The 15101-nt window shown below is 42.8% G+C and overlaps 2 protein-coding genes and 1 long non-coding RNA gene across 4 annotated transcripts in view; 2 read left to right on the plus strand and 1 right to left on the minus strand.

Annotated features, from left to right (window-relative positions):
• LOC311070313 (fatty acyl-CoA hydrolase precursor, medium chain-like) overlaps positions 1 to 7752 on the plus strand; it is a 68642-nt gene extending 60890 nt beyond the window's left edge. For both annotated transcript variants that reach the window (XM_084094092.1, XM_084094093.1), the window contains 3 exons: positions 6073 to 6222; positions 6344 to 6416; positions 6507 to 7752. In XM_084094092.1, the coding sequence (XP_083950218.1) occupies positions 6073 to 6222; positions 6344 to 6416; positions 6507 to 6690 (407 nt within the window). In that variant the 3' untranslated portion in view covers positions 6691 to 7752. The remainder of the gene's footprint in view (positions 1 to 6072; positions 6223 to 6343; positions 6417 to 6506) is intronic.
• Positions 7753 to 9556: 1804 nt separating this feature from the next.
• The window catches only part of LOC311070314 (uncharacterized protein), a 61214-nt gene continuing 55669 nt past the window's right edge, over positions 9557 to 15101 (plus strand). The window contains exon 1 of the mRNA XM_084094094.1: positions 9557 to 9681. Coding sequence (XP_083950220.1) covers positions 9600 to 9681 — 82 coding nt within the window. The 5' untranslated portion in view covers positions 9557 to 9599. The remainder of the gene's footprint in view (positions 9682 to 15101) is intronic.
• On the minus strand, positions 10827 to 13403 carry LOC311070319. The gene is made up of 5 exons (XR_014603657.1): positions 13341 to 13403; positions 12119 to 12195; positions 11845 to 11906; positions 11335 to 11498; positions 10827 to 11217 (listed from the first exon to the last, which is right to left on the minus strand). It is a non-coding gene; the product is annotated as an uncharacterized lncRNA (long non-coding RNA).

Here is a 15101-nt window from a genome sequence, read left to right on the forward strand (position 1 = left end):
GTACTTTTTCAGAAGAAATGTCATAGCGCCCCCGACCATATAAAAGTGAAAACACAGAAAGCCGGAAATTTCCGTCAATGGTGGGAAAGTGTTGTGTCATAAATGACAGAAAATTCCGTCAATGTCAAGGAAAAAGTTAGTTCCCTTTCAAGGGAACTCGAGCTGCGTCGAGACACTGGGAACGCCTCTACGTGATTGTGTTGTGAAGCACCTATGAAATCAGTCCAATGGCGTGACGGAACGTCACAGGCAGGTGACGTCATCGACCAGGAAACTATAAAGCACACCTGGAACAAACAGTCACTAGGTTCTGTGTCTTCAGCAAGCGCTCTATGTGAAATCTATGTCCCTGGTGTTTTTTGTCTGTCTGTAGAAAATTGTTAGGCAGGAGTTTTTTCACCCTTAAAAAAAAATGATAATGGCGAACGAACAGCATTTCAGTGTGTTCATCCCTGCCCTCATTACATTACGGATGGGGATACACATGTACTGTGTGTTGTTTGTTAGGATCTCACCTCGATAGCCCTCCTCTGGAAAGTGGGTGGTCGAGGCCATCTCACTTGCTTAGGAGTCGGCCGGTCAGCCTTCACCTTTGGCTGTACGGGCTCACTCGACTAGGAGTACGGCTGCTTCTAAAGCATTATCGTCAGGGGTTCCCTCCAAGATATTTGTGATGCGGCGGATTGCTAGCCTTGCCGCACACATTCGTGAGGTTTTATGACCTTGACCTCGGCTCCACTACAGGGGCACATGTGCTTTCATCTCAGTGTGCACAGAGATTTCACACTGACAGGCACTTGTTACTATGGCGTTGTGGGTATAATGTTCACACAGCGTCTCGACGCAGCGTCTTGCTCCCTTTTCAGGGAACGTCTCGGTTACGTATGTAACCCTCGTTCCCTGAGTAGGGAACGGAGACGTTACGTCGGATGACGACGAATGGGGTTTCGCTTAGAAAGCCTATCATCTTCGAGTATATAAAACGAGCCAATGGCAAAGAAATGCCATGGGTCTGCGGAATTTGCATAGCGTATCTCCGCCCCCCCCTGGGGGTATATAAGGAAGTGTGCTGGCAACATGCAGATATGTCTTCGCTGAGGAGCCGAGACTGAACTCAGGCGTTCCAGCGGTACAGCGGAAGTGGCAGGGAGACGTAACGTCTCCGTTCCCTACTCAGGGAACGAGGGTTACATACGTAACCGAGACGTTCCCTTTCGTAGTCACTCCGAGTTACGTCGGATGACGACGAATGGGGTTCCCAGTGTAATCACGCCACCTCTCGACTGTCTTCCAGTGCCCTGCGTAAGTCTGAGCTCCCTGTCGTGAGACTAGCACGGACGAAGGAGTCCTACTTAACACAGGGATACCAAGGTACACTGGGAAGCATATCTCAGTGGAAATATGCAATTATGCCCAGCCCGAAGGGGGGGACTTGAAATACACATATGACCCCGGGGGGCTGCATATGGAGTATCACTGGGGTGTCCAGCCGCAGGTGGAATATTTCAACCCCAGGGGTGGCAAGGTGGCTTGCCATGGGAAAACACATGCTCAGAGAGGCTTACAGTGGAATACACATGTGGGGGTCACCCAGAGGGGAAACCATGCACATGGAAGCACCTAGCCAAGCGCGAAAGCTGCCAGTGGCATAACTCTGGCGTTGACGTCGTCAGTGCTGGAGGAGACTCAGGGCTTATTAGGCTCACCTGAGAAGAATATCGCACGTATCCCATCCGTGGAGAGGAATGGCGAGCAAGCGAAGACACCTGAGCAGAATCTCTTACCGGCTAGTTGAAGCGAGTACATGAGAAGAAACTGGCTCCACTCGGAGATTATAGAATCTCGCAAATGTGTTAGGTGTCGCCCAGCCTGCAGCTCTGCAGATGTCTGTTAGCGGGGCGCCATGCGCTAGAGCCCAAGAGGATGCCACACTCTGAGTGGACCTTGGTCGACCTTGCTGCTGGTATGCCAAAGCAATGGAGTCCACTATCCAGTGAGACAACCTTTGCTTGGAGAGAGCCTTTCCCTTCAGCTTCCCACCATGACAGACAAAGAGCTGATCTGAGGTCCTGAAACACTGCGTTCTGTCTACGTAAGTACGAAGTGCACGAACTGGACAGAGCAGTGCCAAGGCTGGGTCTGCCTCCTCCAAGGGCAGCGCTTGCAGGTTCACCACCTGATCTCGAAAGGGAGTGGTGGGAACCTTGGGCACATATCCAGGCCGGGGTCTCAGGATCACGTGAGAGTTAGCCGGTCCGAATTCCAGGCACGTTTCGTCAACCGAAAATGCCTGCAGGTCCCCTACCCTCTTGATGGAGGCCAATGCAACCAGGAGCACTGTCTTCATTGACAGGAACTTAAGCTCCACTGATTGCAGAGGCTCAAAGGGAGCACTCTGCAGGGCAGTTAAAACCACTGAGAGGTCCCAAGAGGGAACGAGAGGAGAGCGAGGAGGATTCAGTCTCCTCGCTCCTCTCAGGAACCTGATGATCAGGTCGTGCTTTCCCAGAGACTTACCATCAACTGCGTCGTGATGTGCGGCAATGGCGGCAACATACACTTTCAGGGTGGAGGGAGACAGCCTTCGCTCCAACCCTTCTTGCAGGAAGGAAAGCACGACACTGATCGGGCATTTCGTGGGTTCTTGATGTTTAGAAGAACACCAGTTGACGAAGAGGTTCCACTTCAACGCATAGGCATGTCTCGTGGACAATGCTCTAGCGGAAGTGATGGTAGCCACCACTGCTGGTGGTAGGGTACTCAAACCTGCCTCGTCCCGTCCAGGAGCCACACATGGAGGTTCCAAAGATCGGGACAAGGGTGCCATAGGGTGCCCCGTCCCTGAGAAAGAAGGTCCTTCCTCAGAGGGATTGGCCAGGGAGGTGCTGTCGTGAGGAGTATAAGTTCTGGAAACCAGGTGCGGTTGGGCCAATACGGGGCAACCAAAATCACCTGCTCCTCATCCTCCCTGATCTTGCGCAAGGTCTGCGCAAGAAGGCTCACTGGGGGAAACGCATACTTGCAGAGGCCCCGCGGCCAGCTGTGCGCCAGTGCATCCGTGCCGAGCGTGCCCTCGGTCAGGGAATAAAACAGGTCGCAATGGGACGAGTCGTGGGAGGCAAACAGGTCTACCTGTGCGTCCCCGAGCTGATCCCAAATCAGCTGAACCAACTGGGGATGGAGTCTCCATTCTCCAGCGAGAGGCCGAAGCCGAGACAGCTCATCGGCCGCCTGGTTCAGGTCTCCCGGGATATAAATGGCTCGAAGCGACTTCAGATGCTTCTGACTCCATATGAGGAGGTGGCGGGCGAGTTGTGAAATACGGCGGGAGCGCAGATCACCTTGGCGGTTGATGTACGCTACAGTCGCGGTATTGTCTGACCGGACTAGTACGTGTTGACCCCTGAGCAACGCCCGGAAGCGTACAGCCAACAACTCGAGGCAATTGACATGCCAAAGGCGCTGGGGTCCTGTCCAGGATCCTGCGGCAGCATGTCCATTGCACATGGCGCCCCAGCCCGTGGTGGAGGCATCTGTTGACACAATAACATGCCTGGACACTCGTTCCAAGGGCACTCCGGCCCGAAGAAAACTGAGGTTCGACCACGGGGTGAAGGTCTGACGGCAGGTCGGAGTCACTGGAACTCGGAGCATGCCGTGATGCCATGCCCACCTCGGGACTCGATCGCGAAGCCAAAGCTGAAGTGGTCTCATATGAAGCAACCCGAGCGGCGTGACTGCAGCTGCGGATGCCATATGCCCCAGGAGCCTCTGAAATAGTTTCAGTGGGACCACACTCTTGCCCTCGAACTGACGAAGGCAAGCCAGCAGTGATTGCGCGCGCTCGCTCGTAAGCTGTGAAGAACTCAGTGCCATCTCTGAGCAGCCCGTCTCAGGAGCGCCGTTTTGCCTGGCATTTAGCGGGGCCCGGGGCAGGAGAGGGCTGTGGTGCCTTCCTGCGGCGTCCTCCACGACGCGACCCAGATGGAGGCTGCTGCTGGGGCCGTGCGGGAGGGGCGGGAGCCGTAGGAGGGCGCCCTCGGCGGCGAGCAGTCTTGAGGCACCTGAGCCGACGGCTGGGTGGAGGCAGCAGCTGGCCGTCGGGGCAGGACGTGTTTGAGAGCCTCAGTCTGCTTCTGGGTGGTCGAGAACTGCTGGGCAAAGTCCTCAACCACCCCGCCGAAGAGGCCAGCCTGGGATATGGGAGTGTCGAGGAACCGGGTCCGCTCGGCCTCACGCATATCGGCCAGGTTGAGCCACAGATGTCTCTCCTGGACCACGCAAGTGGACATCACCTGACCCAGGGAGCGTGCGGTCACCTTCGTTGCTCAGAGAGCAAGGTCGGTGGCGGCACGCAGCTCATCAAAGAGCCCTGGGTCAGTCCTCCCCTCGTGCATGTCACGCAACATCTGGGCCTGGTAGACCTGGAGTGTCGCCATGGCATGCAGTGAGGAGGCCGCCAGCCCCGCAGCTCTATAGGCCTTAGCCACAAGTGTGGATGAGAACCTACAGGCCTTGGAGGGGTGCTTAGGGTCGCCGCGAGAAGACGCACTCTGAGGACACAGTTGCATCGCAACAGAGCGTTCAACCCGGGGAACCCCAGTGTACCCTTTGGCGGCCGCCTGATCGAGAGGAGGCAAGGCGGAGGAGGTCGCCGAGCGATCACGGGAAGACAAGGGTGCCTTCCAGGACCTTGTGACCTCCTCATGCACGTCCGGGAAAAAAGGCATTGGGGTCACGCGCTGACGAGGATCAGCGGCGGCACCCAAAAAACAATCGTCCAGCCGCGAGCGCACCGGACCAGGTGGCGGGGACCACTCAAGCCCGATGGCCGCGGCTGCCCGGGAAAGCATGGCCGTCATCTCGGGATCAGACTCGGGCAATGCTGGGACACCCGAAGGTGGCAGCACAGCCAAATCCTCACTTCCCAAGGACTCCTGCCCACCTTGTGATGCAGCGATCGACATCACATCTTCCTCTGGAGCGCCAAATGAGACCCGCTGCAAGTCAGAGGACTGTACAGCGGGCTCATTTGAAACGCTCGCGGGTTGCACGGCGCTAGAGGACGGTGTGGAGCGTGGAATGGTCGGCGCTTTGTTCCACACCGTAACCCTCAGGTCACCCTGGCCGCCAGCCGAAGTACTAGCTCTCGCGGAGCCCGTAGATCGGGGTGCGGATGAGGGGACTCTACCATGAAGGTCATTGAGTCTAGACCGCAACCGTGCGATGGGCATGTTCCCGCAATGGGAACATGACTCATCCACAAACGCTGCCTTAGCGTGCTCAATACCCAGACACACAAGACAGCGATTGTGCCCATCAGAGTCAGAAATGAGAAGACCGCAACCAGAAGTGCACGGGCGAGGCATCTTTAAAAAGACGTGCCGCGTGCAAGCTCTTTTAGAAAGGAGATTTCTCCGCAAATGCTGAAGCGACCAGGGAGAGAACACACAAACACTGGCAAATCACTGCACAGATAAGCAGGGAATGTGCACTCGCTGGAACTCGCTGTCACACCAACACTTGGAGAGAGGCTCGTTCGAAGAGAAGAGATGAATCTCAGGATTGGCTTGTGGAGTGAAGTACATCAACTTGGCTCCGAAGCGAAAACATATCTGCATGCTGCCAGCGCACTTCCTTATATACCCCCAGGGGGGGGCGGAGATACGCTATGCAAATTCCGCAGACCCATGGCATTTCTTTGCCATTGGCTCGTTTTATATACTCGAAGATGATAGGTTTTCTAAGCGAAACCCCATTCGTCGTCATCCGACGTAACTCGGAGTGACTACGAAAGGGAACCAGGGTTACAGTTGTAACCTGAGATGCTTTAAATTAACTAAAACTAATATGTTGTTTATTAAATTTAAATTTAAACAAAATTATAAACGCTACTGCTCAAAAGTTTGGAATGATTTCTGAAGGATCATGTGAATCATGTTAATCATTTCAGAATGCAGAGAGAGAGAGAGTTGTGCATGTTTGCATGATCCTTTTGCTCCCCAAAATCACAGTGAACTACTCTGTGAGTAAAAATGTTTGTAAAACCAAGGAACCCTGTTGTGATTTTAGGCTCAGGAGCGCCGGTTTACCTGTACGAGTTCCAGCATCCTCCCAGTATGATTCAGAAGAAAAGACCCAGCTTTGTTGGTGTCGACCATGCGGATGAACTTTTCTTTATTCAGGGAACCTGCTTTGCTAAAGCTCATCTCAAAGCAACCGGTAAGACTCACGATTGCAAAAACAAATGCATTCTTTACCAACACTGACATTTTCTGAAAGGGTTTTAAATAAGTAGTTTAAATAAGTAGTAAAACATCATTTAACGGTTCAACCCCTTTAGCTCCTTTCACAAAGGAAGAGGAAGAGCTATGCAGGACAGTGATGGCCTACTGGGGGAACTTTGCACACACTGGGTGAAATATCCGTCCTGATTTTCTCTCTCTGTGTGTGTAGAAGAACAAAGTATATTGTTTCTGCACTCTAATATGTCTATTTTTCGGCAGGTCTCCGAATGGTCCGGGTCTGACACACTGGCCTGAATATGAGGATGAGGCCGAGTATCTCGGCATTGGACTGGCGCAGAAACCCGGCAAGAACCTGAAGGGAAAACACTCTGCGTTCATGACCAAGACGCTTCCAGATCTAATACGACAAGGCCGAGAGAAAAGAGACCACTTAGAACTGTAAAAAAAAAATCTTTATCTTGTCAAAAATGAACACAAAGCACTTAAATGTATGAATAACACAAAAACATGACTGTGATTTTAAGAATTTAAATAGATAACCTGAGAAATCAAATTAGCATTGATGCTAAAGTTTGAATTTGAGTAACTTTAACTAATCTGTTTGGCACTTAAAAAATAAAAGCAGGACAACATTTAAGATTTTCCTCCATTTTATTGAGAACAAACGAAGGCTAAAGCTGCAAACCTCCCTGAATTTGAATGCAACGAGGTGCAAACTAGTCATGAATTTGCGCTTCGAGACTTTGGCAAATTTAAATAGACAACAATAATCCAACTATTGACAATATTGCCAAATAAGTCATTTTTTTTCCATATTACCATTAACATCACCCGTACCGGACGCTTGATTCGCCAGTGAAGCTGTTTTAATACACATAAAATTATCATAATTATTGACATGTTTTTACTTTCAATATTTTACGAACTAAAAAATTCCACAAATGCTTTGAAATGTGATTCAAATAGTTAGCAGTCAACATACGCAGCTTAAATTACATAATATTAAATTAAAATAAAATCAATATAGTTGCAACAGCACAAATGTATAAATTGCCGTTTTAGGCACAGTACTTTGTTAAATTGTCATTAAAATTGGAAGAAAACTTGGAATTGAAGTCAACATGGAATGGCATTCGTATCCAATTTGTTAATCAGGACACTTAATGATAAAAAATGGGGTCAGAACTAGGGATGCAAATTTCCGGTAAATTTCCAGAAACTTTCTATGGGAAGAATTTTGTAAATATTCCAAGTTGGAAACTTAATGGGAATTAAAGGGAATTCATTGGAAATTTGTGGTAATTTATACAAACTGTATCATATATTAAAAAAAATGTTTTTGTAAATATTCCAAGTTGGAAACTTAATGGGAATTATGGAAATTAAAGGGAATTATTTGGAAATTTGGGGTAATATATACAAACTGTATCATATATAAACATATAAACATTTTGTATGGTCATAAGCATGCAAACTATTACAAATAAAAAAATGGCTTTTTTTTACTTTGATTTTATTTGTGAGTTATTTATTTTTATTTATCTATATTTATATGAATGTTTTGAGCAGGTTCATATAATTTGCATATCATTTGTAATCATTATTTTTAAAACTTTTAGGTATACTGTTTAACTCATATATGTTAAATAATAAAATACATGGTTTAAAATATTTTGGACTGGCAATTTAAGTAAAAATAAACAGAAACAATCTTTCCACCATAAACTGTCATTTCCACCACTACAGTTTTTAAGAAAAAATAAATAAGAATAACCAATAATGTGGATCTAAATGTATTTTAAATCAAGTATTAATAGTTCATTACTTACAATATATGTATGGGTGACCTGAAAAATGAAATGCTGTAGGCAAAAATCCCAACTCGTGGCATTTAGCAACTTTAAATAAAAATGCATTAAGTTCATGAAGTATTAAGATTTATTTTGTTACATGATTAGGTAGCCACTGATGTTGTTGACTGATACATAATCTTATATAATCAGTTTTACAATATTATATTGTAATAAAAAACATAAATTGAAAAGTGGTGGAAATGACATCTTTGAAAGCGCTCTTCAGAAAAACTGTTAAAAATAATAACTGCCCACTGTTATATTGTGTTAGAAGACACATGAATGAAGCTAGGAAGATTGTTTTAAGTGTGTTTTAAGAGAGTGAATTTTCCATAAGCTCACAGTGCCAAAATTGCTCCTAGTTGTAGAATCACCCATGTACACAATAATAATCTTTTACATTGTAATCCTTTTATTTTTTGGCTAGTTTGTGTGCTACTGCACGTCCCTGTGTGTGTAATAAGCAAAGTGAGTTTGTGAACAGTCCATTTCACAGATTTACCACTTATCAACAGGTCTTATTTTTAACCAATACGCATCTTACCTGAACACTTTCATGATTCTTCCAAAGACCCATGAATTTCTTGCGGACGAGTCGTCTATTATCAGGATGACATCTCCAACAGAAAGACTTTTCTTTAGGCCCTACTTGAGTACTACTTTTTTAACGTTCCTGAAGCAAAGGTAAATATTCACGCACCCATCGCTTCCAGAACAGGTCAGCAGGATACTGAATTTGCTTCCATTTGCGACGTGCATATTTTTTTTGAGAAGTCCAGGAGGTAAGGCTGCATGGTTGCCTTTTTATTAATAACAGGTGATTAGGTGTCAAGGGTTCAAGATCTGTGGGATCATCTGTTGTAACTAAGTGGTCTGTTGTTTATTAATGCTTCTACTTCACACAGGCATATGCAAGCTCTCATCAGTGAATGTTTGTTCTTTAAGCACAGATCTCAGGATTTTTCACTGAGAGTAATATCCACTGTATTCCCTTTTACATGAGAATAATTTACATTTTTAATTGGTTCCATTGTTAAATGGCTTTCAATCTCAGCACCTATGAAATTAATACCATTGTCACTTCTCATGATTGACACCTGACCTCTCCTGCTCACACAGCATCGGATCATGGCATTTAAACATGAGTTTGTGTCCAGTGTGCAACTTCAATATGCACAGCTCTTGTCAGACAGGTAAACAATACACCATATCTTTTCTCATTACTTCTACATGTAGGCTACCTTGCCTGACTTCAAACGGTCCAACTGTTTCACATTTATGAATAACATTCACGTCCATGAAACTCCTCCTGAAAATAGTGATCCTCAAAGAGCTGAAGATCAAAATATTACATTTAATTTTAAGTTTTAAATCGTGGCTTTAAAAAAAAATCTGGCAACCACAGTTCCCATTGCAAAGTTAAAAGTGTGGCCAGATCACGCAGTTACACTTGTGCTTGTGAACGCTCATTCTGCAGCAGGACTGGACCGTTCACGGCATGGCGATGAGGGAGTCTGTCGTGCTTTCACTCTGCATGCTGATCGCACTGACTCTCCAAAACACTGTGAAAGCAGAGGATGGTAAGTCAGATTCATGTGTCATAATGAGTGCGTTTACTTGCACAACAGTACGCTAACCGTTTTTTTAACGGCATTTACATAAGCGTTGAAGCAATCGTGCTTTCACGGGTTTAACGTCAAAGTAATCGGACATGCATGCGCACAGACAACGCCAATAGAACGCATGTTACATTAGTTTACTAAACGGTAATGGGGTATTGTGTGGGGTGACAAGAATACAATATTTAGTTATGAATTCAGAATAAGAAAACAAATGTCCATTTGTGTTTACAAGTTGAGAAACCAAAATAATAGCATTATTAAATCAATCTGGAAAAACTCATCTTGGTTATTCCAAATAAAATAACTGTGGGGATTAAAATTGTGTTTGTAAATTAAATGCCTTCATTTAAATATTTCCCCCTCAGAAAGTCCCTGCTTGTGATGTAGTCCGCATACTAATTGGTTGAGTTCATATTATTATTTCTCGTACGGAAGCCCTTTCAGAAACTGATATGCGTTATTATTTCTCGTTTTTTCCATGTTTTTTTTTCTTGATTTTTACTATTATGTCGATATCGCGACAACATGTATGTCAAAATAAAATATGTGTATAAAATACAGGCTACAGTACCTATTTTCTTAAAAATAAAATTTTAAAAAAGTGTTACATTAAACTACGGAGAGATCTTTAATATGGAATTCTTTCATAAACCAAATTTCCCGTTCTTATGTTATAAGATACAGATCTTGTATAATAGCCTGTGAGTGTGTATTATATTTTATAATCTCTCCTACCTGCATGCAATTTTTCTCTAAATGTAAACCTTAAAAGCTAAAAGTATTAAAAATTACTTTATTACTCAACTATAATTACATTAGTTTTATTTTCGTTTTGTGTGTGTTAACACCACAACATAAATCAAGTTGTAACCGTGAATAACAAGGAAAATTAATAGCAATTTCCAATAAAGTTACCAAATCCTACAGCAATGGTGAAAATGATTGTATTGGTCTTTCTCACCTGTATTTTTCAAAATATGATATATGTAATGACTGATATTTAAGTGATATTTGTAGCTTAGATTAAATGATATATAATGTAAAACGTATTGACCTTTAAATTAAGGTAAAATGTGTTAACTTAGAATAATGACTCTGAAAACTTAAAACATTAGCATCACTTTATTGACCGTATAGATACTGTAACCAATATGATGAAAAACTATATTGATAAATGCAGCATTCTCTACTTAATGTAATAGTAAAAAAGAGAGAATCCAATAAAATAAAATAAGCAAGCAATAAATGTGGCAAGTTCAAACATGAGGAACACATTGCATGAAACATTAGATGCTTCCTCCAGCCTCATAGAAACAGTCGTCTCCGCAGTATCCTTGGAAGTCATCAGAGCCAAAGAACCCCAGCATCACACCTCTTTGCCCTCTTCCTCTGTAGCCTTCACCACAGTCTTTGTATGTAGTCTCACAATGGAGACATCTGGATAGACTGTATGGAACCCTGTACAGGTTTCTGAAATTTTCCAGTTCACGACACCTGAAAAAAAAAGTTGTCAGCTGACATCATCATTGTCTTAATATTCAACCATACATAACTGAGAAAAAACAGAGAGAGAGCTGTGATTAACTAAACAGTGACACTAATAAAACTTACTGTCCAACCACCGAAAGTGAGCCTCTCGGCGGAAACTATCCATGCTCACAATGCTGTTGAAGCACATGCAGGTGAGGGCAAGGGAGCCAATTGCAACGTCACCATCTTGAAGTAACAACAAATACATGCCTCCTGTATGTTCAGGGGTTGGTCAACGGTTGCCACTATGAAGGGACAAATGAAGAACATCAGTAAATGACAGTCAACATTTACTATAAATAATAGAGCACCTCAAACAAAATAAATCATAGCAGTTTTGTGTGGCTTGTCAATCCGCCTTCTCTTTCTTTGCTGGATTTCCATGACCGATTTTGATAAATTTATGACATAAAAACACATTAATACAGTATATCAAGTTTCATTGCATGAAGATATGAAAACTAAAAGTCACACTAACTGTAAAGGCATTTTGCAATCCTTGTCATTATTTTTTAGAAAAGGACTAATAACAATAAAAAAGAAAGAAAGAAAGAAAGAAAGAAAGAAAGAAAGAAAGAAAGAGTCAAACACCTTGGTGGGAATTTCTCCAGCAAAAGGACAGACCACCATCTTCTTATACTTGGTATGTCTGACTATAGTTGGAAAAAGCACAAGTTTATCAAAACAATTCTTAAACTTACAGAATGTTTTTTAATGAGCTTGGAAAACCCACCTGTGAAAAGTCAAATGTTCCCCCCATGATGACATAGAGAGCATACAGCAAGATGAATTATGTATTAATAACTGCACATGGGTTTAATTCTGACATGGCACCTGCAGAACCAATAGTAGCCATTGATCCTACCATTAGAATGAAGACTCCACAGCAGCAAGGTAGCGCTGTGGTTGAGGCTCTTGTCCTCTCCGCTGAATTGTGATGTGCTGAATAGACAACAAATTCATCCATTTTAATTTAAAAAAAAGTTTCCTCCTCTGTACATATTCATTTTACATTTTAACATTCATCCATTATGTTAGTCTATAGGATTGACTACACATGTGAGGTATTTATGCCTGCACTGATATAATGAAGAGTGTTGAACATTGACTAGTGAGCTGAACTCACTGCTAAAAAAGGTCAAATCATGTTTCTATTTAAATCTAGTGGTCTGCAGAGGTTTTTGTTAGGGTTATGTTTAGGGGTACATAATGGGTTATGAGATATAATATAAATAACAGAAAAATTATAAATATTACATTAAAATTGATATTAAAAATAATAAACTTAACAAGCAATGCTTTTTCAGCTTTTCTGTGGAGCTTTTCTTGTTTTCTTACAGCGCACCTCACACTCAAACACCATTTCATATATAAAGGGAGTGTGTTCTGGACTTAATGAAAACGTTATTTATCCAAAATTATTATAGTTTTTAATAATTTTTTAATTAGATAAAATTTCCAGTTAGATTAATGTGCACAACACTTTCCTTAAAATGTATTTATAGTTATTTTTTGTACATATTAGTACCTATATACCCCCCGGTTTCACAAACAATTTTAAAGCCTAGTCCTAGACTAAAATGTAAGTCTGAGCTGTTCCAACTGAAATAAACTTGCACTGACTGATCTTAAAATATATCAGTGCCTTTGTTTTGTCTCTTTTTTTTCTAAGCATGTTTATGAAAATTATTTAAATGTCCTAATTGAACTATGGACTAATCCTGGTTTAGGCTAAACCCTGTCTGTGAAACCGGGCCATAATGTCCTGGGGACATAAATGGCACCTATTCGGTGGAATAGTCCATTAACATTTGTTTACAACTATTGTTTTCTAGTCTGACAAGCTAACTATTTTTTTTATATTAGAATACTCCGACAGGAAAAAAATAAGCAAACTACCACTATCAACACTAAAGTAACAAACTTATGCACCAAAAAGTTAGCGAATGTTTGCTAATGGTTAGCGATAGATTGTAAGTGGCAGACCTCTTGGAGCTTTTTCTGTCTAATCATGTTGCAAGCAAATTTACACAAACTAATTAAAACATTAACTTAGACAAAATGAGAATTTACAAAAATCCACTTACATCCATATGCAGGACAGGTGATCTCTCTCCTCATTTCACCGCTTTCTCGCTTTATCACTCATAGGCTATCTGATGGGAAAAGCATATTCAAGTATTAGGAATCGCCCACTCAAGTTTTAGCAAACCAGGCACAGAGGTTGTAAAACGCCTACCCAGTTGGAAAACGCCCCAAAATTGAGGAACGCCCTTTGTTGCTCTGCAGAGACCTCATTCTCACCATTTTTAAAAATCTGTTGCGTTGCGTGCAGTAAGAGTTGTTTGCTATTCTACGGAGCCCCTAAAGGGACGTGGTGGTGGAAAAAATTTTAGGTTGGGAGATTTAAAAAAATCGCAAAACTTTTGCGTTCCCCCGAGAAACTTTGCGTTCCCACGCAAAACTTTTGCGTTCCCTCGCAAAGATATTTGCGTTCCCACGCAAAACCTGTTTTGAGCTCGGACAGACACTTCCTGTTGTAATGTCCCGCTGGCAGTGTTTCAGAGCTCCGTACGTTAATGGAGCGTTTCATAGTGTTTGAACTTGGACTCAAATATAAAGAAATGCGGTCAGTGCTTAACTAAAGGAGTTCAGTGAAGTTGGCAATATTCACATAGGCTATTCGAACTTCCCTATTCTTGAGCTAAACGTTGTTAAAACACAAACGACAACTATTTACAATCACAATAACGAGCTACAACCCAATTCTCATCAAGACGAGCTTTATAATATTAATTTGTCTCTAACCAGACGAATGAGAGACAAGTCCAAATAAGAGGCCGTCTGTAAAGTGCAAATCCCAAAACCCTTCTGCACATTTTATATTATTAAACATATTCAATAGCTTCACTGTGACACACTGTACTGTCAGTAGCCTACAGTGTGTCACAGTGAAGCTATGTTTAATAATATAAAATGTGCAGAATTGTCACCAAATTCAGTTCACACATCACTGCTCTCCTGCTGGTTATACTACATTACTTAGTTTGATAAAAAATGCATAATTTTTATGATTATTTATTATGAAATAAAAGCAATAACTTCACCCTTTTTAGAAAAAAATATTAAATAACTTCACACTGTGTGAAGTGTAGGCTTACATACAGTGTACAGTGTAATGCCATCAAATTCAGTAAGCAAATATAATGCAAAAGCTGCCTACAGTACCAATATAATTTGTGTAAAGAATAGGCCTACTTATTTTTTATGTGCAATTACTTCCCAAACTAATTGTTGTAGGTCTATAACCAACATTAGAGCGGTGATGTGTGAACTAAATTTGGTGTGTTACAGTGAAGTTATTGAATATTTTTCATAATATAAAATGTGCAAAAGCAGTGTAGTATGACCAGTGGGTCACCATTGATGTGTAAACTGAATTGGGTGGCACTACAGTTTGTAACATTGAAGTTAATGACTATTTTTGTATTTTTGACTATGAGTTGATGCTGTAGTCGTTTTTTGGGTTATATTGCACTTTGCAGACGGTCCCTTTGAACTAGTCTCTCAGCCGCCTGCTCATAGAGATCAATTTAGCCTATATTATAAAGCTTGTTTTGATGAGAATCGGGTTGTAGCTCGTTGTCTAGGTTACTGTGATTGTAAATAGGTGTCGTTTGTGTTTTAACAACGTTTAGCTCAAGAATAGGGAAGTTCGAATAGCCTATGTGAATATTGCCAACTTCACTGAACTCCTTTAGTTAAGCACTGACCGCATTTCTTTATATTTGAGTCCAAGTTCAAACACTATGAAACGCTCCATTAACGTACGGAGCTCTGAAACACTG

This window comes from Abramis brama, assembly GCF_963993115.1.
Source record: "Abramis brama genome assembly, chromosome: 20".
NCBI lineage: Eukaryota > Metazoa > Chordata > Actinopteri > Cypriniformes > Leuciscidae > Abramis > Abramis brama.